General features: G+C 32.9%; 3 protein-coding genes across 3 annotated transcripts; 1 reads left to right on the plus strand and 2 right to left on the minus strand.

Moving 5' to 3' along the window:
- The first annotated feature begins 586 nt into the window (after positions 1 to 586).
- Positions 587 to 15,450, plus strand: LOC146537382 (uncharacterized). Its single transcript, XM_085188050.1, has 16 exons — positions 587 to 1,188; positions 1,745 to 2,101; positions 2,335 to 2,799; positions 3,473 to 3,910; positions 4,216 to 4,638; positions 5,388 to 5,735; positions 6,507 to 6,938; positions 7,400 to 7,753; positions 8,456 to 9,184; positions 9,625 to 9,921; positions 10,727 to 11,482; positions 11,918 to 12,214; positions 12,577 to 12,852; positions 13,349 to 13,606; positions 14,506 to 14,802; positions 15,137 to 15,450. The coding sequence occupies exons 1-16, from the start codon at positions 622 to 624 to the stop codon at positions 15,182 to 15,184; spliced, it is 6,342 nt and encodes a 2,113-aa protein (XP_085044176.1). The 5' UTR covers positions 587 to 621; the 3' UTR covers positions 15,185 to 15,450.
- Positions 15,451 to 15,978: 528 nt separating this feature from the next.
- Positions 15,979 to 21,236, minus strand: LOC146537383 (uncharacterized). Its single transcript, XM_085188182.1, has 4 exons — positions 21,215 to 21,236; positions 20,291 to 20,490; positions 17,164 to 19,947; positions 15,979 to 16,720 (listed from the first exon to the last, which is right to left on the minus strand). The coding sequence occupies exons 1-4, from the start codon at positions 21,234 to 21,236 to the stop codon at positions 16,598 to 16,600; spliced, it is 3,129 nt and encodes a 1,042-aa protein (XP_085044308.1). The 3' UTR covers positions 15,979 to 16,597.
- Positions 21,237 to 22,801: 1,565 nt separating this feature from the next.
- mdlc (RING finger protein mdlc) lies at positions 22,802 to 26,332 on the minus strand. Its single transcript, XM_085188143.1, has 7 exons — positions 26,097 to 26,332; positions 25,546 to 25,697; positions 25,078 to 25,230; positions 24,699 to 24,826; positions 24,107 to 24,168; positions 23,621 to 23,792; positions 22,802 to 23,022 (listed from the first exon to the last, which is right to left on the minus strand). The coding sequence occupies exons 1-7, from the start codon at positions 26,188 to 26,190 to the stop codon at positions 22,827 to 22,829; spliced, it is 957 nt and encodes a 318-aa protein (XP_085044269.1). The 5' UTR covers positions 26,191 to 26,332; the 3' UTR covers positions 22,802 to 22,826.
- Between the last annotated feature and the right edge of the window lie 346 nt (positions 26,333 to 26,678).

Raw genomic sequence — 26,678 nt, forward strand, 5'->3', positions numbered from 1 at the left:
CCAGACGTAGATACTACTACTAGTAAAGTATCTACAGATGATGTTGAAACACCGACGACCGCAAGACACACAACGAGTTCCGAATATGATAGCACCACTCGAAAAGTAACAACTGATTCGTCAACGACGTCTACAACTTGGCCCGAAACCTCAACACCAGACGTGGACACTACTACTATTAAAGCATCTACAGATTATCCTGAAACACCGACGACTGCAAGAGACACAACAAGTTCCGAATATGACAGCACTACTCGAAAAGTAACAACTGATTCGTCAACGACGTCTACAACTTGGTCCGAAACCTCAACACCAGACGTGGACACTACTACAATTAAAACATCTACAGATTATCTTGAAACGCCGACGACCGCCAGACACACAACAAGTTCCGAATACGACAGCAACACTCGGAAAGTAACAACTGATTCGTCAGCGACGTCCACAACCTGGCCAGAAACATCAATACCAGACGTAGATACTACTACAAGTAAAGTATCTACAGATTATCCTGAAACGCCGACGACTGCAAGAGACACAACGAGTTCCGAATATGATAGCACCACTCGAAAAGTAACAACTGATTCGTCAGCAGCATCTACAGCTTGGCCAGAAACCTCAATGCCAGACGTGGACACTACTACAATTAAAACATCTACAGATTATCCTGAAATGCCGACGACTGCCAGACACACAACGAGTTCAGAATACGACAGCACCACTCGAAAAGTAACAACTGATTCGTCAGCGACGTCCACAGCCTGGCCAGAAACATCAATACCAGACGTGGACATTTTGACAAGTGAAGCGTCTTCAGATTCTTCTTTAACATCAACGACAAATAGTGAAAGTACAACAAACAATGTGCGTACAACAACTCAAGAAAGTACCGATTATGAAGAAAAGAGTTCAACTGATCTGTCAGTATCATCCACAACAGTATATGATATTGTTTCTACTGATCCATCATCACCATCAACAGTTTCACAAGAAATTACTGATACGACTAGGCATATCATTACTGAATCACCAGTTATAACTACACCGGCTTCTATATGTCCACCAGGATTTAGTGGAAACGTTCCACATCCAGAAGACTGCCGTAAATATTATATGTGCATGAGTGGATTCGAATCTATAATATCGCTGGAATGTACAATCACTTCTGAGTTCGACCCTGTCAGTCAGGTATAATATTCTTGATTGCATTCAACATTAAAAAAAAAAAACATTTAACAGACAAAAAAAGTTAGCCTTGGTGAACTCACCTCTTTAAGAGATTAGTCCACCGAGGCTAACTTTTATGTATATGTACGAGTACATACATATTGTTTTCCCAACACTTTATTATTGTCTTTTTGTAGCTTACTGTGCACATAGCACAATAGGCTGAGGGATCTGGGAACCTTATGTTAAGACACTTTCTGTTAGAATTCGTGCCATTCTTTCCGCCGAATTCTTGAGATTTTACCTGTAGAATATCGGTATTCAACGCCGCGTTTGCCTCATTACCAGAGTGTGGAATTAAACATACTATATATAACATTCCCATTAGTGGTTTTTATTCACATATAAAAAAATTAAAACATTGAACGGAAACAATTTTGGTATAATTTTGCTTTTATTTCAACTATAATTAAATTTTTCATATTGCTTATTAAATAAGTCATAACTATATATTTCTTATATTCATCATTTCAAGGTTATAAAATAAACTACATATTATCACGACTATCGTTTTCAGCAATGCGTCCCGATATCTGAAGATGGTTGTTTAGCTTCTAAAGAAAACCAAGAAACCTCAACATTTTCAAGGACAGATTTAACAGAACCTACAGAAAATAATACAAACATTGAACAAACTACATATCATAAAACAACATCTGTGGATGACATTGAAGTAACATCAGATGTAATACAAACAACAGATGGTCAAATTACTACAGTACCTATTGAAACAACAACCATGCACGGTTGTCCACCTAATTTTGTTGGTATTATCCCGGACCCTGAACGGTGTGATAGATTCTACCATTGCATCATGGGACAGACACTGCCACTTTACTGTGGCCCTGGATACGAATTTGACAGCGTAGATTTGGTAAGAATTTACAAACATTTTTTTATTGTACGAGTTTTAAAAAAATCATAACAATATGAGTGTTGTTCATTCGTTGGTCCATTTTTTGGATATAAATTATTAAAAAAAAATTTGTGATGTAATTGTAATCTTACTAAATGTTAAAATTATTAATTGTGTTGTGATTAAGCAATTTTAATTTTGTTTAAATATATAAAATTCTTTATTAAATTGCCTAAATTGAAAATTTGCAGAAATGCAAACCAATTTCTGAAAATGGTTGTTTTGCATCTAAACATCAAGAAAGTACAAGACGTATAGAGGAAACTACATTAGAGGATGAAATTACAACATCAAATTTTAGTGATCGCACAACTGCTGTAAATGAGAATACTACAGATGCAGTAGTGAAAACTACAAGCAAAATCGAATCTAGCACTAACAATAAAGAAACTGACGTTACCGAAGTAACAACCGATTCCGGCAATGAACGCAGCACTATAATTGATAATACCGAATTACCAGTGACTACATCAGAAAATTCTAGTGAATCAACTGATTCGACAACAAATACTGAATCTTCTATAATAGTATGTCCACCTGAATTTATTGGTGTCATCCCTGATCCTGATAAATGTGACAAATTCATTCACTGTGCTGTTGGTCATCCTATACAGCTGTTCTGTGCACCAGGATATGAATTTGATAAAGTAGAATTGGTAAGTTGGAGGGATGTATTTAAAATTTTACTATTACATAATTTTAAAGTAACTGTAAAACATATTAATTTATAAGCTAGCTTGCTCTCTTTTAATAAAAAAAATAACAACATTTACACGATCATATTTGTGCAAAGCTAGCAAGTTCAGTACACTTCCCCCCAGAAAACATATCTAGATAAGCTACGCTATGGAACATTTGAATTTCAACTTAAATATAGATATATAAATATTATACAAAAAAAACACCGGGTCTCATTATCCCAAATTCTCATTAAACTGCCCTTGAAGTATCAGAAATGCAAAGTACATTCTTTTCTTACAGAAGTAGGTTAAAAAATTGTAGGCACGGCTGACTGTATAATAACGTAAAGGTTACAAGATATGATTTTCTTAAATATTTTTTATCATAGGTACAATCTATGACGATATATAAGTAACTTTTTAAAAATATTTTAGATTATACTTGCACAATCGTGTTTGTCATAAATCTACACTTTTTATTTCAAATAAAAAACAATGTTTAAAGTAACATTATTAATAATGTGTTTTTTGTGTTCATAACCATATTAGAATTAAAACAAAAATATTTTAATAGGTAGCTTCTATTACGTCATCCCTGTGTAAATTTGGTTTGGTAATCGACTGTAAAAATATATTTTATTTTTTTCAGGAATGTAAGCCAATTTCAGAAAACGGATGTTTCGCTTCCAAAAATACAGAAACAACAACTAATAAGGAAAAAATAACAGAAAACGATATCACATCAGATTCTGCTCATAGCGTAATTACTGAAATAATATCAACAACAAACAATAATGACGATAACATATCCTCCAACACTACAACGGAAAATAATGATATATCAACATATTCGTTAGAAACCGAACAGAGCTCGCCGACATATACATCGACTAATGAACCATTTGAAAGAACTACTTCTTCAATTAGTATAGAGGATCCTACTGTAAACCCAAGTATAGTGTGTCCGTCTGATTTCGTCGGTCTTGCCCCTGATCCTGAAAGATGTGATAGATTTTTCCACTGTGTTGTTGGTCAAGCTATAGCATTATACTGTGCACCTGGATATGAATTCGATATTGAACGCTCGGTAAGTAGCGGATTTTCAAAATATATATGTATTTAGCTGCTGACTTTAGTGTAATTTTGAAGACTGAAGACGTAATGTTTAGTGGCAGAACGGAACGCCACGCAGTCCGGGGAAATTAATTTAAATATCCCCGAATTGGGGTCGAAATTATAACACACTAATTACAGTCAGACAGTCTCGTCTGTACCACGTCCTCTATATTCGTAATTTCTATAATTTATTGTTACATTTTCTAGTAATATTTATATTTGCTTTATTTAGTTACTTGGTTGAAATAAATCATATTAACAATTTAAAATTTTTAGGGTTGCATGCCTATATCAGATAATGGGTGTTCTGCAATAAGAAATCAAAGTACAACGGATTCTTCTGAAACTAAAAAAAGTACTACAACAGATGTAACGATACCAAATTCCGAAAGTACTACTAATAATGAAGATGTGTCAGTAACTGAAACCGAACTGACAACAAAGACTTCTGATGGCAACGAAACAACAACAGCCACTGATTATTTAGATATATCAACATCTACTTCTCAAAATCCTAATGAAATAACTTTGTCTACGTCTATTAACGTGGATGACACAGATAATAATAATATATGTCCACCTAATGTTGTCGGACTTATTCCGGACCCTGAAGCTTGTGATAGATTCTTTTATTGCACAGTTGGTCGTCCAGTTATATTGTACTGTGCCCCTGGATATGAATTTGATAGTCAACTTTCGGTAATATTTATTTTTACTCATTTAAGATTGTATAAGGCGTATCGTGTCGCTTGTGAATGTGTTCCTCTTCCTGGCATTAGTCCCGGTTTTATTTTTATATTTATAAGAAAATAATTAGATCAAATCGTAAGGCAGTCTCTTTCAAAAATGGTTTTCAACGTATAAAATTTTACCCAAAAAGTACTATTGGAGGAAATTAAATATTTATATTTTCATTTCCTCGTTCTGGTAACGAAACAAAGCACAGCGTTGAGTTCCACCACTCAACACGCATTCTCCCCAGAATTCAGCGGAAAATAGATAACGGAATAGTCTTAATGAAACGGAGTATCTTAATACTATGTTCCCTCTGCATATCATGCTATGTGCGGGATACAGTATGAAATAAAAAAATATGTATACAATACATAATTATGTGTCTATTAGATTTTTAATGAATATTGCTACTATTCAGTATTCGGCCTAGTCAGATGATTTTATTTTAAAAATACTGAGCTTTACGCTTTTCCGGCATAGCAGGGACACAAAAAGGATCAAATATTAAGACGCTTCGTTCCTTATTTTGACGAATTTTTGTCCTCTGTGAAGGAGAGATGGAGAAACTACTTCCAGGAGTAGCAGAACAATTATTTACTTTATTTTCCTTATTGCTCACATATAATAATAGAGATTAATACCAAGAGGAGGAAAAAGATTTTTTATAACTTAGTTGTTTAATTATTATTTAATTATATATACTCTTCTTACAGCGATGTGTTCCCATATCGGAAGATGGATGCTTTGCATCAAAAGGCTTACTAACTTCAACTAATACTGCTGAAACAACTAAAAGTAATAAAGAAAATACGGATACCACTGTAAATCTTAAAGTTTCAACACAGGAATTAAGTTCTATACATAGTAACACTGATGATATTCCTACAAAATTTTCGGAAACAACAACCGATTTTAAAACAACAATACCAAGCATTTGTTATCCTGGTGTAACCGGAAGTTTCCCACATCCAGAAAATTGTAATCAATACTATTATTGCATCGCAGGATTTGAAACTGTACTAACATGTACACCTGGATATGAATTTGATCCAGAAAGCAAGGTAATAAATATAAATAAATATATTTAGAAACATGAGGCAGTTGTGACACAGGGGCTTTAACAATTTAAGCTTGCATCTGTAAACGCGGTGGTTGTGGGTTCGATTCCCACTTGGGGGAATATTTTTACTTCCTCCTTCTGGCAACGAGGTAAAGTGCGGATTTGAATTTCGCCACTTAACACGCCTAGCCTAGGAATTTCAGCGATAAGTGAAATAGAAACTAGTTAAATAGAAATAGTATTAGGTGTATTACGTTCCTTCTTCCTATTCTGCTATGGGGGTACAACGTGAAGCTAAAAAAATATACATATATTAGGGAATTGTAGCACAGTTGGACAACATCTGATAATAAACGCAATTGTTATAGGCTCGATCACCCCTTGAGGAAATGCGTGAACCTAATGCAAAATATACATAATCGAAAATAGTACATATTTTATATATGTACACAAAAGTTTAGTTATCATTTTTTTACCGGTCTATTTGAGTACTATATGCAATAATTATAATATTTACTGCCTAACAGTATTATAATTATTAGATAATTATAATACTATAAATTGTAAACATAGATTAAATAATTCATATTTTTTATATACATATAATAATAAAAACTAAATAACTTTACATAACTAATACTTTTTAGAAGCTTTTAAATTTAATGTATAATTAACTCAAGTGATTTTAAAAAGGCCAACTATTCAATCTATCATTATATATTTTATGCATTTAACTTTTATCTTTCAATAAATTGTTATTTGTCATTTGTAGAATTGCAAACCTATATCGGAAAATGGTTGTTTTGCGTCCAAGGATGAAAAAAGTTCAACGAGTAACAACAAAATAACAACCGATACTAGTGTTATAACATCAGAAATAGTAGCAACAACAACGACAAGAAATAATGAGCCAGATACTTACAATAGTACTGATATAAACAAAGTATCAACAGATTCATCGGAAAAGGATGATAATTCTTCCACCTACACATCAGATGTACCAATATCTACTGAAAACCCTAATGAAATGACTAGCACTTCAATAAATGTCGAAGATCCGTTAAATCCAAGTATAATGTGTCCACCTAATTTTATTGGCGTCATTCCTGATCCAGAGAGGTGTGACAGGTTTTACCATTGTATTGCAGGTCAAATTGTAACATTACATTGTCCACCTGGATACGAATTTAATATAAATATATCCGTAAGTAACTAAATTACAAGAACTAAAAAGAATATAAAGGTTTTTAGTTTTATTATATTATTGGTTGGGCGTCCAAGACGAAAAGCTTGCCAGCAACGCCACTTCCACCTCGTCCGAGCACACTCTTAGGTTGTCCTCAAAAGGCGACGCACACCAGGGTGTCCCTCCTAGTGTGTAGGTAGGTAGGGACAAATACTACGTTGGCGACTACCACCCGACATGACAGAGCTACAAATAGTTGAGTGTTAAAGAGTTGGAATAGAGGGACTAAAAAAACAGAAGATGATTGAGTTATTTGATGTTATGGATGAAAGAGTGGCTGAGATCAAGCGAAAGTGCACGAAAGCGCATGTCGTTGTAATTTAAGTTGATGTGCTGCGCAAAGCGAAATATTTGTAACAAGTATATAATTGAAAACAGTTGCTCAAACCAATTAAAAATCTCGTTCATTTATTTTACAGGATTGCGTTGAAATTTCTGACAATGGATGCTATGCGTTAAAAGAATTATTAACTTCGACCAAATCAGCACAAAGTACTGCTGAAACGACAGAAAATAGTAATGACAATACAGAAGCAACAAATAATTTTAGTGGTTTAACACAAGAATCTACTTCTGCTCGTCTTGATGACAAAACTAAAAAAGTAGAAGAAACGACAACAGAGTCTAAAATAACGACACCAAGTATTTGTCCTCCTGGTGTGTCTGGAAACTTCCCACATCCAGAAAATTGCCAGGAATACTATCATTGCATCGCAGGATTTGTAACTATACTCAGATGTACACCAGGAGATGAATTCGATCCGAAAACTAGGGTATGCACATTATTTATTTCTCATCGAAACTATTAATTGATTGTATTATTTTGAACTTTTGATTGTATTATTTTAAACGGAGCAATTACACGGAACATATATCCATATAATATGTTCGTTCATATTTACAACTCACCCACCAATATTATTAGATATCTGCATATTTTCATCAGATTATTATTCATGTGTAGCCACTACTGAGCATAGGTGTTTTAATTGTATATTGCACAGTTTGAATGTAATAATGTATTATTTATAAATAAAATTATTAAGCTAAAGTTGGAACAGGGGCACATCTACAGTGTTCCGATTAAATACTCATTATTTACTCATACCTCAGACAATGATGGCAAATTAATTAATTCCTGTCATTAATCAATTTCATGATATATTCCGCTCACAGAGGAGAGTAAAACACACTCCGTTCCCATTTGTCGCCAAATTTTAGGCGCATTGGGTGATGAGTAGTGGAACTTAACGTCGCTCTTTGCCTTGACACCAGAGCGAAACAACGAAAATATTAAATATTTTATTACCGCGAGAAGGAATCGAATTTCCAACTTGTCGCGTTTATAGTCATATTTTGCGCCCCTGCGCCACGACTGACCTCTATTATATATTAATTACATACTACATTTATTAATTAGATAGAGTTAAGTACTGCAAATGTCTATATATGTATTAAATAAACATTCTTTATAGAGTTGTCAGCCGATATCGGAAAATGGCTGCTTTGCTTCCAAAAATCAAGATACTTCGACAAGTAAGTCTGAAATAACAACAGAAAAGGAGATTGCAACTATAGATTCTGGCGATCAAACGTCTGATATTAATAACGTCTATACCGAAGCAGGATCGACCACTGCTGTTAATAACGAATCCAGTAACGATGACTCTACAATTGATATAAGCAAAGTAACAACAGACTCTTCTGGTAATGACAAAAACCCTACCACTCACAGTTCCGATAAAACAACAGATTTTGATGAAACAACTAACCATTCAGACTTACCGCTATCTTCATCTCAAAACCCTATCCATGGCTCGACAACACATACAGAATCATCTGAATCCGAAGAAACTACAAACAATGTCTACGTAACCGAAAGAGACTTAACGACTAAAGATTCTAACGGTGATGAAAGAACAGTCGATTCCAACAACGATGAAACAACAACAGATTCTTCTGAAAACAAACAGAATTCTTCAACTGATCATTCCGAGGTGCCAATATCTACTTCCCAAGATCCTGTTGAAATAACTTTGCCAACGACGAACATGGGTGACATAGATGGTAACGTAATATGTCCACCTGACTTTGTTGGCATCATTGGGGACAACGACAGATGTGATAAGTTTTACCACTGCTTACTTGGTCAAGTGACGACATTATATTGTTTAGCTGGGCATGAATTCGACAGTGAAGTTGCAGTAAGTACTTTGTGTATGCAATATATTTTGTTTTTAATATTCACTACTTAATCGGATCCTCATGGAAGCCATTTTAGAGGCTCGTCACAAATTAAGCCACTCATTCTCATCGAACAATGGCAATGGCATAAATTTGGTTTTGTTATTACCGTCTCAAATTTCCACTGCCTAGTGGTTGTTTTTAACAATAATCATCATTTGGCAAGAGAAAATAAATAAAGTGCAGATTCAAATCCTGCTAAATAATAAAAATACATATTTTTCTAAATGTTATGCATAATTTTTATCACATTGAAATAGTTCTTAATGTTAAATACTCCAAACAATACTGCAGTATTCATTCAATATTACATAATATACACACATAATATAATATGTATCTTCATATTTAAAACAAATTTTGAATTTTGATTTAACTAAGTATATCTTAAATTTTGCAGAATTGCGTTGCCATTTCTGAAGACGGATGCTATGCGTCGAAAGGTTTATTGACTTCTACTAAATCACAGGAAAGCATATCTAGTGTATCAACTGAAAATAGTATAGAAAAAGAAACAACATTAGACTTAATTTCAACGACAACAGAGTCTAAAATGACGACACCAAGTATTTGTCCTCCTGGTGTGTCTGGAAACTTCCCACATCCAGAAAATTGTCAGGAATATTATCATTGCATCGCAGGATTTGTAACTATACTCAGATGTACACCAGGAGATGAATTCGATCCGAAAACTAGGGTATGAACATTATTTTTTCTCATCGAAACTATGAACAATTTCATGATATTCGTTTCTTTTGATTGTATTATTTAAAACGGAGCAAATTGATCCATATAATATGTTCGTTCACATTTACAACTCACCCACCAGTATTATTAGATATCTGCATATTTTCATCAGATTATTTATTTTATTTATTTATAAACACTTTATTGCACAAAGAAAATACAATTAAATTTGTAATTTACATACAGTGCATAGGCGGCCTTATCACTATAAGTGATTTCTTACAGGCAACCTTTATTCATTTGTAGCCACTACTGAGCATAGGTGTTTTAATTGTATATTGGACAGTTTGAATGTAATAATGTGTTATTTATAAATAAAATTATTAAGCTAAAGTTGGAACAGGGGCACATCTACAGTGTTCCGATTAAATACTCATTATTTACTCATACCTCAGACAATGATGGCAAATTAATTAATTCCTGTCATTAATCAATTTCATGATATATTCCGCTCACAGAGGAGAGTAAAACATTCCGTTCCCATTTTTCGCCAAATTTTGGGCGCATTGGGTGATGAGTAGCGGAACTTAACGTCGCTCTTTGCCTTGACACCAGAGCGAAACAATCAAAATATTAAATATTTTATTACCGCGAGAAGGAATCGAATTTCCAACTTGTCGCGTTTATAGTCATATTTTGCGCCCCTGCGTCACGACTGACCTCTATTATATATTAATTACATACTACATTTATTAATTAGATAGAGTTAAGTACTGCAAATGCCTATATATGTATTAAATAAACATTCTTTATAGAGTTGTCAGCCGATATCGGAAAATGGCTGCTTTGCATCCAAAAATCAAGATAGTTCGACGAGTAAGTCTGACATAACAACAGAAAAGGAGATTGCAACTATAAATTCTGGCGATCAAACGTCTGATATTAATAACGTCTATACCGAAGCAGGATCGACCACTGCTGTTAATAACGAATCCAGTAACGATGACTCTACAACTGATATAAGCAAAGTAACAACAGACTCTTCTGGTAATGACAAAAACTCTACCACTTACAGTTCAGATAAAACAACAGATTTTGATGAAACAACTAACCATTCAGACTTACCGCTATCTTCATCTCAAAACCCCATCCATGGCTCAACAACACATACAGCATCATCTGAATCCGAAGAAACAACAAACAATGTCTACGTAACCGAAAGAGATTTAACTACTAAAAACTCTGACGGTGATGAAACAACCGTCGATTCTAACAACGATGAAACAACAGTCGATTCTAACAACGATGAAATAACAACAGATTCTTCTGAAAACAAACAGACTTCTTCAACTGATCGTTCCGAGCTGTTAATATCTACTTCCCAAGATCCTGTTGAAATAACTTTGCCAACCACGAACATGGGTGACATAGATGGTAACGTAATATGCCCACCTGACTTTGTTGGCATCATTGGGGATAATGACAGATGTGATAAGTTTTACCACTGCTTACTTGGCCAAGTGACAACATTATATTGTTTAGCTGGGCATGAATTCGACAGTAAAGTTGCAGTAAGTACTTTGTGTGTGCAAGATATTTTATTTTTAATATTCACTACTTAATCGGCTCCTCATGGAAGTTATTTCAGAGGCTCGTCACAAATTAAGCCGCTTGCAATGGCATAATTCTTATAAATTTGGTTTTGTTATTACTGTCTCAAATTTCCACTGCCTAGTGGTTATTTTTAAAAATAATCGTCATTTGGCAAAAGAAAATAAATAAAGCGCAGGTACAATCAAGTCCTTATAAATTAATAAACATACGTATTTTTCCTAATATTATGCATAATTTTTGTCACACTGAAATAGTCCTTAATGTTAAGTACTTCAAACAATACTGCAGTATTGATTCAATATTACATAATATACACACACATAATATAATACGTATTTTCATATTTAAATCAAATTTCGAATTTTTAACTAAGTATATCTTAAATTTTGCAGAATTGCGTTGCCATTTCTGAAGACGGATGCTATGCATCGAAAGGTTTATTGACTTCTACTAAATCACAGCAAAGCATATCTAGTGTATCAACTGAAAATAGTATAGAAAAAGAAACAACATTAGACTTAATTTCAACGACAACAGAGTCTAAAGTGACGACACCAAGTATTTGTCCTCCTGGTGTGTCTGGAAACTTCCCACATCCTGAAAATTGCCAGGAATACTATCATTGCATCGCAGGATTTGTAACTATACTCCGATGTACACCAGGAGATGAATTCGATCCAGAAACTAGGGTAAGACCTTAATTGACATAATTTTTTTTATATTATTGTTTGAAATCGGAAACGGTTAGCGTTTTTTAAAAAAACTCGATAAAACACACACCGTCTACATGTTTCCAACGTACTCAGATAGAGGTTCCACGCAATTACAATAAGTGACATGTATCACCCAATAACAACACTACACACAAGATACCTTCCAATCAGGGCTATCGCCTACAAGCAACTGTCCCCGTTTGACGCAATTCCACTGCTTTCAAAGACTTTTTCACCTAAATCTACCCATTTTTACACGAGTACGCTAACATTATATTAATTTTTTTTATTATTATCTGATCATTGGCGTTCACAGGCGATTTTACTTTTTTTTACAGGCGTGTCGTCCAATATCAGAAAATGGTTGTTTTGCGTCAAAAAATTCGACTAATTTAGATCAAATAACAACAGAAAACAACACATCTGATAATGGCGATCTAATAACAGAGTCTACTTCAGCAAAAATTGAAGTCACGCCACCTACAATATGTTCACCTAGCGATGTCGGAAATGTCCCAGATCCCAAAAATTGTAGTAAATTTTACCTGTGCTCTGCTGGTATTGCCATATCTCTGCCGTGTAATCTTGGACACGAATTTGATCCAATAGTTCGGGTAAGCTACTTGGCTACAGATTTATCATTTATAATAAGATTTTAAAGCTATTATGGTTGTTAGGTTGAATTCGCTGATCTCAACAATTATATTATTATTTATTTACGTTTATATTTCCATTTCTTCGCTCTGGTTCTCAACACGCAAAGCCTCCAGAATTCGGCAGAAAGTGGGGAACGGAGTGTCTTAACACTAGGTTCCCTCTGCCTACCCTGCTGTGTGTGGTATACAGCGTAAAGCTGATTCAGCAATTATGGGGAAAAAAATCTTATTTTTTGGATAGTCCATTTATCGAATAAAGTTATACTTATAGGCTACGTTTAACGTTTCGAGACTATCGACATTGTATCTGTTATCAGAAACAATGGGAACTATCGTAAGCACATAACATAATGTGTCATACACTACTCTTAGTACTATTAGACTTTACCCTTTAACCACAGGTGCAGTTAATAGATAATTGTATAATAATTTTATTTTTTATGTACGTTTTTAGCAATGTACACCCATATCTGATAATGGATGTACTGCAAAATTAGCGAGTGAAACCAATAAAAACGATGAAAATGAATCGTACACGGAAATAGAGTCTACTTCAGTTAAAATTGAAGTAACTACACCAACGATATGTTCACCTACTGATTTTGGAAATGTCCCAGATCCAACGGATTGCACTAAGTATTATCTGTGCTCCGCCGGTATGGCTATACCCTTACCGTGTAATGTTGGATACGAATTTGATTTAGAGAGCCGGGTGAGTTAATTTGATATTTAGTTTTTTTTTTAATTTTATTGTTATTATTTCATACACTACGTTCACGTGATTCGTATCTTTTTCTTAAAAAACTTGCTTTTTAAAAAATGCTTTTGCTTTCGTGAATGAGGCGCGTGCAACGTTGTCGCTTTGATAGGTTTTTGTCTGTGTGCGTCATTCTTAGCAAATGGCGTTTTATTTAACAACAACAATATTAGTATTTCATTTGCTTGAAAAAATAACTTTTTCATTTTTGGCAAAATCTCTTTTGTTTTAATTTTATTAGGCTTCTATAGAGTAGTTAAAACTGTGCTTTCATTTAAAATGGTGATGGCAAAAACACTCTGTATATATATTCAAAACAGAAAATGACCAAGACCTTTGTGACCTTTGTGGGATCTCCATACAGACTAATGATGTAGGAGATTTCTTGCCGTTCAAATCAACCCTCTGAACTCTGTTAGCTAAATAAGATGTCAGAAGATTGAATACACGTCTGACGTCCTCTTATGCCGTAATAGTATAGCTTTATGACCAATGCTATCAACGCTATCAAGTGCCTTAGACAGAGTTAAAGTTATTAAAACAATCCATACTGCTATTTATTATTGATAGCTCAAAGTTTAAAGAAATTTATAGCAACAAATGGAGACAATTTCGGATGAGCTGTTTATATTTTTAATGGTTTCATTTTAATGTATCAAAGTAACAATACATGTCATCTCCAGTAATGCATCGCTACCCATATCTCGAAAAGTACTGTATCGATTGTCATGAAATTTGGACTGGTCCGTAAATTGGCGATCTTTATCCATCTCGTGACTGACTTTTCTGTTAAAACTATAATATTTTATAAATTCTCTAATAGATCTTAATGGTCTATATAATATTTTTTTTAGCAATGTGTTGCAATAGCAGAAAATGGTTGCACAGCAATGAAAAATAAAAATGAAACCTCAATATTACCTACGACTGAGTTCGTTACTTTAGTAGATCAGGAAAAGAGTACCAAACCGAAGGACTCAGTGGAAGAAGCAGCTACTGTTAAAAACGACAATTCTGAAGTAGTTTGTCCACCAGGAGTTAATAAGCAAATAGCTGATCCTCAAAGATGTGATAGGTTCTATATGTGTTCTGGAGGAATAACTATTACACTGTATTGCTTGCCCGACCACGAATACGATCCTAATTTCACTGTAAGTAGATTACAATTTAGAAATAATTTTATTTACCAATATTTATTCATAGCATTAAGACACTCTGTTCTCCGCTTTCCACTTGAATTTAACATACGGCGGATAGAGTGGTGATACTCAATATTGCAGTTTATCTCAGAAAGTAAGAAAAAAAAAAACATCAGTTTATTGAAGAGGGATCGAACAGCGCCTAATGTAATATAATAATTTAATTATTTTCATTTTTATTCTTATCATTTTATGAATGATTAATAGGCAGTAAATATAAGTAGTATTCCTATTCACTCTCTTATAAACTTGTGAAAAATATTACTAAACCATATTTTTTTTCTAGAAATGCGTACCAATATCAGATAATGGCTGCACAGCATCTAAAATATGAACAATTTGGCAACGAAAAAGGACTTTGCAGTACAGATTATAAATATTGAACGTCAAGTTATACAAATATCATGCGAATATTTATTATCTTTTGATTAATAAAATAAATTTTAAATATCCTCATTTTCCTGTTGAGATAATCATAGAATCTATTTTTTTAAGAGGAATTGTAGACAGAGGAGCAACTAAGACCTGCAATGTAAGTTATTTATTTTAGGCATAAGTTTATAATAAACGCTTTTTATTACAAATTTGTTTTAATTTGGACTTGTTTATTTTTATTTTTTTATTTTATTTATACGGTGACGAGCACATGAAATGGGGATTTCCCCATCGTATGGTATTTTTCATAAAGGGAATGAGCGCTTTAAATTATATGTTATTTTGTTTATTTCAATGGCAATCTTTTTGACGGAATAAAACTTTTTAACATTACAACCAACAGATGGCGCTATAGTCGTTGTGTACTGAAAGAGAATATTTAACTGTAAAAAATCTGAAAATAACCAAAAACCAGCTAAAAAAAAAAAGTCACAATATAAATAGATTATACAATGTATAATCTATTTATATTGTGACTTTTTCGAAGGCGAGGTTAATTCTGTTAACCCTACTTTTTTTCCATCGATACCCGGTGGGAAGGAAACACGATACTGTGTCCCTAGAAAACCGCAAGCACTGTGTTACGGCTTGACTTCCCAAACTCCTATATCTTGTGTGTTGTTCGTATAATGAAACGTACGCAATAGATTACTTTAGAAATGAGCTCTTAAGAGTTGCATAAATACATAAATAAAAAAAACTAAATACATTTAATTAAGCATATCACATTTTTCATACAAACAACAAAAATTGTTTAGTCATACAAGAATCACTTAAAATACTTATAACCATATAGCAATTAATAGTCTGTATTAAATATTTTAGTAATTTTCAATTGAAAGAAAACTATAAAAGTAAGAAGTAACTTGTATAATATTTACATTTGCTAAATCTTATAAGATTATTCAATTTGGTATAAATCTACATCAACACTTTAATTTTTTTTAAATAAATATCACTTAAGACATATTCTTTTGTGGAAAAACATATACAAATGTTGCTACTGCAACCCTGGGTAGGTGTCTAGAGAATTTTTCCAGGTAAAGTTTTTTTATTCTTTAGGCTTAATTATTTGTTAGGAAAAATTCCTACGGCATATATTTTATGTTGCAAGTTACAATTGAATCTCTAGCTATTATAAACATAAAATATTCAAAAAGTGTATTTTTAATAACACGCTTATACTTTTTAGAAACTATATTTGTCTTACTCTTTTATTTTCTATTTGTAATCAGCAATCATCAGCCATATTTTTACTTGTCTCACTTTATTTTGTCCTGTTCAATTTCCTGGTATTATCCTGATTATTTTCCTAGTGTTCAGTTGGACCGCTTGCACTAAGGTCATTCAATTTCATAATATATAATAAAAAATCCAAAACCTCTTTAGACGTTTTGCGTCTTTGACAATTTGCTTCTAAATGTGGCATGCATTTCTGTAATTTTTAGAAAAAATGTGTTAATTTTGAGTAATAAATAATTAATACTTTATATTATTCTTACTCTGTTACTCTGATCTTCATCCTTCATTTAAAGAACATACTAATTCTGATTGATTCTGATATTGTCATTTTGTTCATAAATTGCACATAATTATAGTAATACATGTACAAATATCGTTGCACAGTAGGACAATGTCTGACTGTAAGCAGGATGGTTGTGAGTTTTATCTCCATGCCAAGGAATTAGAATATTTCTCCAGAGCAACATGTTTTAATGCCAACGAAGGAAACCATTAAGTTCCACGTACCACTTAATACGAAATGTGTCGAATGCAAATGGAGAAAATGGAGTACATAACTAATAAGCACTTTCTACCCGCCTTGCTGTAGGCAGAGCAAAACGTGAAGCTATAAAAAAATGAACATGTTATGCTCACCAGAGCGTAAGGGTTGAATTCATATCCATATCGACAACTAACTTTTCTGATACCTCCAAATAAGCACTCGTAGTAATGTTTACAATCACTTTCATCGGGAAACACAAATTTATCCCAGAATCCACACACTGGCTTAGAAAATGGCGAATTAGTAGAAATTTCTGGAGCAATATATGTAGAAGACATAATTGGTGGGATGTTAGGTGAAGTTTTTTCAGATATTATTGGTTTTTGTGTAGTTGTAGCAAATACACATGGCGGAGGAGAGTAAGGCAAAGGCGGTAAAGTACGGACTGTTTGAGTCACAATTGGCTTTACTGTTGTTGTGTCTGGTGATGAAGTTATAGATTTATTAGTAAATATTGTTATGTTAGGTAATAATGTAGAGTGTGTTGATTTAATTTCTTCTGATATGGTAGATTGAATTGTATGTGTCTCAGAATCTGTATGCAAGCTGTTTTCCGTACTAATAGTTGGTGCCGTGGTTGATATCGAAGGCTCCATTGTTGCAGCTGATCTATGTTTCTCCTCTGTGCTTTTTGGAAAAGACTCCAGTGTCGTGGAAGGGCTTTCTGTGTCGTATTGTGTAGTTTTCGTAAACTTTGGATGAAACGTTGACGTGAAATGTGAATTATTATTTATGTTAAGTTGTGAAGAATATGATGTAGAGACTGTTGTCACAGGTATAATTGTTGTATAATCTGTAGTTGATTTTAAATTTGATGGTGATGATATTAACTTATCCGTTACAGGATCCCATGTGCTGTTTACTGTATTCGTAAATATCACTGGAGAAGAAGAATGGTCTGTCGTTAATAATGTTACAAAGGTTGTTTCAGTTCCTGCTGTTATATGTTTTCTGGCTTCTGTAGACTCTGATGAAGAAGATGTTGAAAAAGCTACTGTTGTTTCAGATTTTGGTGCATTTGTACTTGATATAAATTGTGATGGTAAAGACTGCGATGTTAATGCAGTAAGTGAATGTTCCGTTGTGGTTAATAATGTTGTTTTATTAAATGTTTCTAATTGTGAGGCTGATGACGTTATTGTAGTTGGTATATATTCTGTGGTCATAGTCAAAGTACTTTCCTGTGTTGTAGGCTCTGGGAAATAAGGCGAAGACTTAATCGAAGTATTTTCTACAGAGTATTGCGTTGTTGTAGATGGCTGTCCTCGTTTTGTAGTGGAAATAATCGTTGGAAAGTATGGCATTTTTGTTGAAGATACGATGTTTGCTGTAGCAGAAACTAATGGTTGCAATGTTGAAGATTCGGTAAATATTTGAGATCCTGTTGCTACTGTTGCTGTTATTGAAGTCGTCGTAAGAAAGTTAATATTATCAGTTTTCAATTCTGGTAGTGAATAGGATTTATCTGACGGTACTGGAGTTGACAAGTTATCTCGTGTTATATAATTCTCTGTGAAATCTGTTGAGAAAGTTGACATGGCCATCGTTATAGATGCTTGTGTACTCTCGGATAAGCTAGACAAAGATGAAGTGGAAATTTTATTTCTATGATATTGCGTCGTTTTTGGTGCTACTTCAAGTTCCGTAGTAGAATATATTGTCGGGAAAAATGAACTATTTAAAGAGGAAGGTATATTTAATGTGGAAGAAAATGGTGGTTGCCAAGTTGATGATTCGGTAAATATTTGCGGTTCAGTTTCAAATGAGTCCGATGTTATTATTGGGAAAGTCTTAGAAGATATTGTCGTATCAGTACTAATCGTAGACATTGCACTTGTATGTGGTCCTTCTGTATTTAATGGATTTAGTGTTGAATTAAATGTGACTACAGATGGCGGATTTCTATTCGATGTTGAAGTTAAACGTGTATAATTACTATACTCCGTAGATGATACAAACGGAGGTGTCGAATAAACATTTGGTTGTTTAGATTGTTTTTTTGTCACATCAATATATGTGCTTGTTGTTTCTAAGGGGGTAGTAGATAATTCAACATTCAATGTATAGCCTGATGATGATGAGATTTCGCTTGAATCTGTTGGCTCACTCCACAATGTAAATATTATGGGCGTGGTAGGTTGAGATGGATTCGTGGAGGTAATTAATTTTGAGTTTGGCGTTTTATTGCTAGAATCTATAGAAGTGACAAATGCAGAACTTGTGTGTACATTAGTTTGACTTTCAGTCTTTTTTGATTCTTCAGATTTTGTTGATTCTGACACAAATGTGCTTGTTTGTGGTGTAGTCATTAATTTTTCTGTTGTGTTTAAAGTAAATCCTGATGATGAAGTTAACCTTGAATCAGTCCATAATGTAGATTCCATCGGAGTAGTAGCCTCAGATATATCCGTCGAGACATTTAACGTTGAACTTGTTTTTTTAGTATGAAATTCCGTATAAGATGTTATTGTAGAAGTCTTATATACATTGGGTTGACTAGAATTCACAGCTTTAGTGAGTTTTGTTACATCAATATCTATGTTTGTTGGTTCCCAACGTGTAGTGATTTCTGTTTGTTCTGTAACGTGTGAAGTAAATTCAGATGACTGACTTGAATCAGATGACTCAGTGGATAATATTGAAATTATTGAAGTAGTAGCTTCAGTTTGATTGCTAGAGGTGATAAAAGTTGAATTTGTTTTTAAAGTTGGTAACAATGGAGTTGTGCTACTGCTATTTGTTTGTTTAGTGGTTGTAGCTGTCCATATATTTGTTTTATTGGTAGGAACTGTGGATCCCTGGTAAATAGGTACAGGAATTATTAATATAGGAAGTGTCACGTTGCAACATGTTGTTGTAACTAGTGGTTGGCAGTTCTGAAATAAGATTGACATTATATTAATATTAATGAGATTCACTCTGTATAATACTATTAATGGGAAATATTTTAATTTGATAACTCAAGTAATAAAATTATAATCATGGGCGTAGAAATATAATATAGCCAAAAAGATTAGATCAAAGCTAAAATCAAGATAAATTGGCAATTTTTTACTGAATAATAAAATAAAAAATTGAATATAATTTTGAATTTAAAAAGTAATTCGATCTGCAAATAAATATAAAATTTAAATTCTTCATTAAGTCACGTAGCCCACTGAAAGTCAGCCCTCACGGAAAATATCTCTAGATAGCCGACGATTTTAGTAAAAAACTTACGTTAGTTTTGATGTCGAAGAACAGACCATTTGGACATGTCTGTAGATATGCTTGGGACAACCAGCATAGTACAAAAGCTTGACAATCATTTGGATAAGGGATGGCGTTTAAAGTTTGATTTACACAAGGATTACATAACGTCACTGGTGTGCACAATAGAATTAAAATCAAGATATATTCTGAAAGAAAATCAATGTCGACATGTATATTTTATTTTTGTTTTTATCTAGACATATCAGGCCATCGTAGCGCAGGGGTACAAGCGTTAGACTGTAACGCGGTGGTCGTGGATTCGATTCTCCCTCGGGAGAATTAATTATTATTTATCAATACTTTCATTTATTCGTTTTGGTACCTAGGCAGAAAGCTTGCGGTTAGGTTAGTTCATTCACTCCGTTCCCATTAAGATTCGTTCTCTATTTTACTCCGAATCCTGAAGGCATTATTGAGTAGTGGAACTTAAACTCTCTCGTTTCCAGAGAGGGGAAATGAAAATATTATTTTACAAAATATGATTATATATTAATACTAGCGGCCCGCTCGCGGTTTCACCCGCGTGAACTATGATATTATTAATTTCTGTCTCCATGACTACGTCCTAGTGACGTCTATGCAAAATTTGAGACTCCTAGCATTTGTAGTAACGAAGTTTCATACAAACTTTCGACCCCAAAAACAACCCCTTAGAAATCGAATACTGCAAATTCCCGTCTTAGCGAGCACATACGTCCTATAAGTAACTCCTATGCAAAATTTGAGATTCCTAGCACTTGTAGTTTCTGAGATTTCGTGATGAGTGAGTGACCTTTCGATTTTATATATATAGATTAATTATATTGTAGTAATTTTTCTAGAACCATCTGGTAAGATTGGTATTTTATTAAAAATATCTCACTTCTTTTAAGAAAATATGCATAAACTCACCTTTTCTCTTGTAACTTCTCATTTTGAACAAAGTTTAGAATAATAATTCATATAGTGAGGAAAAGCTACATGTCCATTACGTTAAATTCGTTACTGTTCAAGAAAAAATAAAATTAAGCTAATTACTATAATATAATGGTAATGACCGAAGTAATCAATTCTCGTTACTGATAAAGGATACTGTTGATACGTACAACATTTCAAATCTTGAAAATGTGTTATAAAAGTGGTTTAATAAACTGAAAAACAAAACAATTTCTGTAATAATTTATTTAATATTTTTTTAGCTTCATGCTCCCTAGCGGGGTAGCCAGAGAGGACGGAGAGTCTAGGTCCCATGCTGTTTGTATGACCTTCCTATAGTATCATGGATATTGTGATCTCGAAGGTCAATTGAAGCCTCCCCTTGCCTCCTTTGCCACTCATAATGTTTGTATATTGTATATTTCCGTAAAAATTAGCCGTGGAATAGCATCCAAAATAAGCTAAAAGATTTTTAGTAGCTTTTCCCGCATGTAACAGGGTAGGCGGAATATAGTATTAAGAGCTTGGTTTTCGCCTTAACGCCTTGCGAGTTTGATACGGATCCTAACGACGATTCAAATAAAAAATTGTTACTTACAAGGTCAGCCATGTAATTTATTTTGTGTGTAATTTATTTGATATGCAGCAACAGTTACGCTTCGGAGTAAAAGGATATTATTATTTTTATTTATGAACCCAAAAAGGCTAAGGGCAAAGTACCCGAGTGGGAATCGAAACTACAACTTTTGCGCTTACAGTACGTTGTGACTTCTTTTTCTTTTTTCTCAGCTTGTAAAAAAAACTAAAAACTTTTTTAAATAATATAAACGTATTACAATATACATATACTCATATAAGTAAAAGAAGAATTTATTATAACACTTCTATTTCATATTCTATGTAATGTACTCAACATAAAAGACATAACAAAGGCGAAACTAAAGTTTATTTAAATAGTTAAAATTTATTTTCATAAACAATAGCTTGTTCGTCACAATCTAAAATAAGTTTTAACGGTGACGTAATAAATCTTGCATAATTATACTACAGATCCCAGCTTGGATTCGCCTGCATAAACTTATTTTTATATTATTATATAAAATATTTTAATAAATAGAAGCCTTTTTTTTTGATTCTTTCAAGAAGCTTTTACATTTATATTTAAAGATTACATTATATTTCTTATATAGAAAGAGAGGCAAAGAGAGCGTAGTGCTTCGACACTCCGTTGCCGCACTTTTTTTTACTTAAAATCTAAACAACGCTACAAAAGAACAAACATATTATATACAAATATAGAAAACGTCACCATATGCGTGAACAATCGGGTAGGTAGACGCGCTTTCATGGGAAAAAGGCGAATTCATGCTATATTTAAAAAATATATAAATTTTTAGACTGTTCTATGTCACGACAGTTGTGGGTTGGAATCCCACTCGTGAAAATATATACTTACATAATCAAAGCATTTATGCATCGATTTTGCTGCACTTTGTATGATATTCGCCGCGTAATCAAAACCTTTAGGGTAGTTGCCGCAAAAAGCAAAAAATTAAATAAAAATTGCATAAATATACATTTTATTTAATCAATCGTCATTATCATTATTTTCATCATCATCATTAGCTTCACTATCATCATCATTACTTTCATCATTTCTAAATTTCGCCTCTAATTCTTTAGCGGGATTAAACACTCCGCTGGTTTGAGTGTTACATATAAAACATCTTGTTGTTTTTTTATAATTTTCTAAAGCGCACTTTTCACAGAAATAGTGTTTACATCTGCAAAAAATAATATTAATATTTTAGGGCAATAGAATTCTTTAAAAAAAGGCTTCTTAAAACTGCCAATTTGTATTTAATTTTAGGTTTATAATCGCTTAAAAATTATAAAAAAAGTAAATTGTAACATGATTTTCAACTAAACACTATGAATGTAAATTAAACACTAATTGATATAAGTGTGATATATAGCTTCACGCTCTATCCCCGCATATAGCAAGGCAGATTGATCTTAAGACACTCCAGTCCCAACGCATCGTTCAATCTTCAAGTTTGTCGAGCTACGGAACTTAACGCCGTAAAAAAAGAAGCCAAATATATACATATAAATATATGTCGAGGCAAATAGCGGCGTTGAGTTCCGCCACTCAACTCGCAATGCTTTCAGAATTTGGCGGAAAATGGGAAGTGGACACTTCCATCCCCATCATAATGGGAACAGAGTGACTTATCACTAGGTTTCCAGGTGCCTTATGCCTACTCTGCTATGTGGGGGACACAGCGGGGGTGAAGCTAAGAATTTAAAGATAAAAACAATTAAATAAGAAGAAAAAGATAATATAATAACCACTGATAGCTAGCAGGTTCAAATCCATACCTTGTAACTACCGGATCTTTAAAACTGTTTCTACAAATAAAACATTTGAAAGGCAACTCGTCGTCGCTGTGTATTTCGTAATCGGAGTCAGAATTATTATTCTTCACCTCCTCCCTCTCCAATTGCCAGCCATGTTTATAATCTGATCGGTCGTGAAGGAATTTACAGGAATCTGTGGAAAAAAATGTTAATTAATATAAATTTAAATTTCAATGTTAAATGAAGGCGGTGAAGGTGAAAAAAATCAAGGTGGTGTCGTGGCGCCCGGGCACAAAGATGCGAGTGCGGCTGTAAATGAGATGGTTGTGGCTTTGATTCCTACTCAGGGGAATTAAATATTTTTATTTCCTCACTGTGGCTACAAGGCAATGAATGGCTCTCAATCTAGAAAGACATTTAAATCTATTTTATATATAATAGAATGAAAATGATAATTAAATATATGCAATGATAATAAAGGATACAAAAAATAAAAATTAGTCATACCTCCAAAACCACAAAAACCAGTTTCTTTGTAATCTTTACATATATCTGGTTGATAATCCCACCTATAAGGAAGGACAATAAAAATTATTTCACAAAAATATTAAAGCTCATATTAATACTATATTACTCATATAAAAAAAACAAGTTATGTGCGATTTAGACTCACCCACCGAGGATTCTATACCAATTTTCTGACTGTAGATCAACAGAAATTAAAAGTTATGAATTTATAATTGCCAACGCATGTACAAATTTTGTTTAAAATGCACTACAAATATAACTTTGTAGTGTTGTGCTATTAGATACCTATAAATTAATATTTTTTTTTTACTAAAAGTTCTTGCTTCTTGCAAAATTTCATGATTCCAAGTTTTGATTATGTGGCGAATTTCATATAAAATGCAGTATAAATTGAAGCTTAAATTTTTATTTGTTTAAGAAATCTTACATCTAAATATTAGATCTTAACAATTCCACATGTTCTTGTGAAAAATAGTCTTAACAGACAGAGAGACAAACAACAAATCACTGTTATAAGTATTTCATTTCTTCCTTTGATGTATGATGAAACACTAAAAAACTAAATACTTACCGTACAGTGGCTCTTAAATTGGCGGGAGCACGAATCGGCCCTTTTCTCACCAACCCCGAACTCGCATTACCGGCGGCGGTGTCACGTTTTTTATAATATTGGGCATAATTATTTATACCGCGGTAGACCTAAAACACAAAGATATTTATGGATGCACAATTGGCATTGGATTGGGATTGGATTGGCTTCACTTTCTCCTTCTTCTCTTCTCCTTTCTCTGAAATTAGATATAGATGGCTACGCAGATTTGACTTTAGATTCTTTTTTAATTATTTTCTTAACGAACAAAATGCAAAACTTCAGAAAACCATGTTCACAGCTTGTTGACCATACTAAACAAGAAAATAAAAATAAAAACATAAATTGAATCTCCACTTACCTTATCATCGGCCTGTCCTTGTAGTTCTTCATTAATTTTTTGTGCTTTCTCAAATATTGCTTGAGCGTCCCTGTCTTTCTCTGTATCTAGTTCATATGTGGCTGTTGCATTTTCTTTTTGTTGTTGAACTGATAGTGTCATGTTTGGTTTACTCTGTAATTTAAATTAATATAAGATAAGATTTAAAATTATGTTAGAAAATCACTAACAATTATGTCATAAATACTCAATGGTTGCACTAGAATTTAGACAATTTTCCCATTAAGATATTTCAGTTCCCCACTTTTTGCCAAATTTTCAAGGCTTTGCGTATACTAAAATCAAACTTTTGAGCTTTACATTCTATCCCGGTTGGGCAGAGGGAACGTAGTGTTAAGACACTCCCCACTCACAGTCCAATTTTTGAGATTTTTCATATTGAGTGGTGGAACTCAACAACACACTTAAAGATAAAAGAAAATTTCTTACACTTTCATCATCACTGCTATTATCATTGTCATTGTTATCAATTTCAATGTTTTTCCGTTCTCCTCCAGTTGTTTGTATATTTGGATTCAATTTCTGTGTTCTTTTAGAAGGTAACACTACTGTTGGTTCATCAGAATCTGAACTATTTTTTTCTGAAATTTAATTATAAATATTATTAGTATTAAAAACAGAAATAAACATTGTCATGTTACAGCTGCACTGCATCTGAGTGTCAATGTAATAAATATGGGTTCAATTCCAAATTAGGAAATTATTTTCATTTAGTTTTCAAAGTAAAGAAAAAAGCAGTAAAGAAGACAAATTGCGGTATTGAATTCTGCCATACAATTCAGCTTGTCTAGAAAATTTGATGGAGTGTCGATCTGATTGTCTTAACACTAAGATCCCTCTGACTACCCATAGGTAGGAATACAGTAAGAAGTTAAAATATTATAGACTAGCTTTTGCCTTTTGCCGCTGCGGGTGAAATTTTAATTAGTCTTAATGGTCGTAACTATATAATGTATTTAATGATTTAAATTAATAATTACCTTCTGAACTAGACGCTTTACGTTTTCTCCCACCTCTATTCTTTAAAATTCGTTTCTTAAACGTTGAAGGCACTTCCACTTCTGCGTCAGACATATTTTTAACTTAAATTTATATTTATTAAATTAACTTTTGTTAACTTAATAGTAACCAATTATTAACTTTATAAAAAAAATACGCTAAACGTACTACTATATATTTTTGTTTACAATTTATTCAACGTCAAACATTTTTTAGGTTATGTTTGGAATTCAGATACTTATACAAAAATATTTAATAAATCACAAATCGATTTAATATGATATCGATATTCACAAATAAATATAGTAAAATATTTATACTCTGTTAGAATTAAATATAAAAAACTAACGATATTATTTAAATATACATATTTTTTGTCAGTTAATGCCATAAAAATCACTTGATATTATAAAATATATATTAATATAAAATTTTAAATTTTATGTACTAGGAACATAAATTTTATTTCGATCTGGAAGGGCATTAACGACAAGAAAATTAAGTAAATTAATTTTTACTAGCCATAGTAAAAGGAATAAATTGAATATTTTGTTTACCCAAAC

Source organism: Heliconius melpomene, chromosome 7, assembly GCF_056956725.1.
Source record: "Heliconius melpomene rosina isolate 202511_hmr_F chromosome 7, ASM5695672v1, whole genome shotgun sequence".
Classification (NCBI taxonomy): Eukaryota; Metazoa; Arthropoda; class Insecta; order Lepidoptera; family Nymphalidae; genus Heliconius; species Heliconius melpomene.

Bases quoted from the DNA above. Each gene is read 5' to 3' on its own strand.
- LOC146537382 (XM_085188050.1), top strand. From the start codon at position 622: ATGCCAGACGTGGACACTACTACAATTAAAACATCTACAGATTATCCT. The intron at 5,736-6,506 runs GTAATAAATATA...TGTCATTTGTAG, and splicing joins AATTTGATCCAGAAAGCAAG to AATTGCAAACCTATATCGGA. The intron at 9,922-10,726 runs GTATGAACATTA...CATTCTTTATAG, and splicing joins AATTCGATCCGAAAACTAGG to AGTTGTCAGCCGATATCGGA.
- LOC146537383 (XM_085188182.1), bottom strand. From the start codon at position 21,236: ATGAGAAGTTACAAGAGAAAAG. The intron at 19,948-20,290 runs GTAAGTTTTTTA...ATCTTATTTCAG, and splicing joins TCTTCGACATCAAAACTAAC to AACTGCCAACCACTAGTTAC. The intron at 16,721-17,163 runs GTGAGCATAACA...TAAAAATTACAG, and splicing joins AATTCAACCCTTACGCTCTG to AAATGCATGCCACATTTAGA.
- mdlc (XM_085188143.1), bottom strand. From the start codon at position 26,190: ATGTCTGACGCAGAAGTGGAAGTGCCTTCAACGTTTAAGAAACGAATT. The intron at 24,827-25,077 runs GTAAGTGGAGAT...TTTGTGTTTTAG, and splicing joins AAGGACAGGCCGATGATAAG to GTCTACCGCGGTATAAATAA. The intron at 23,793-24,106 runs GTATGACTAATT...TTTTTTCCACAG, and splicing joins TGGTTTTTGTGGTTTTGGAG to ATTCCTGTAAATTCCTTCAC.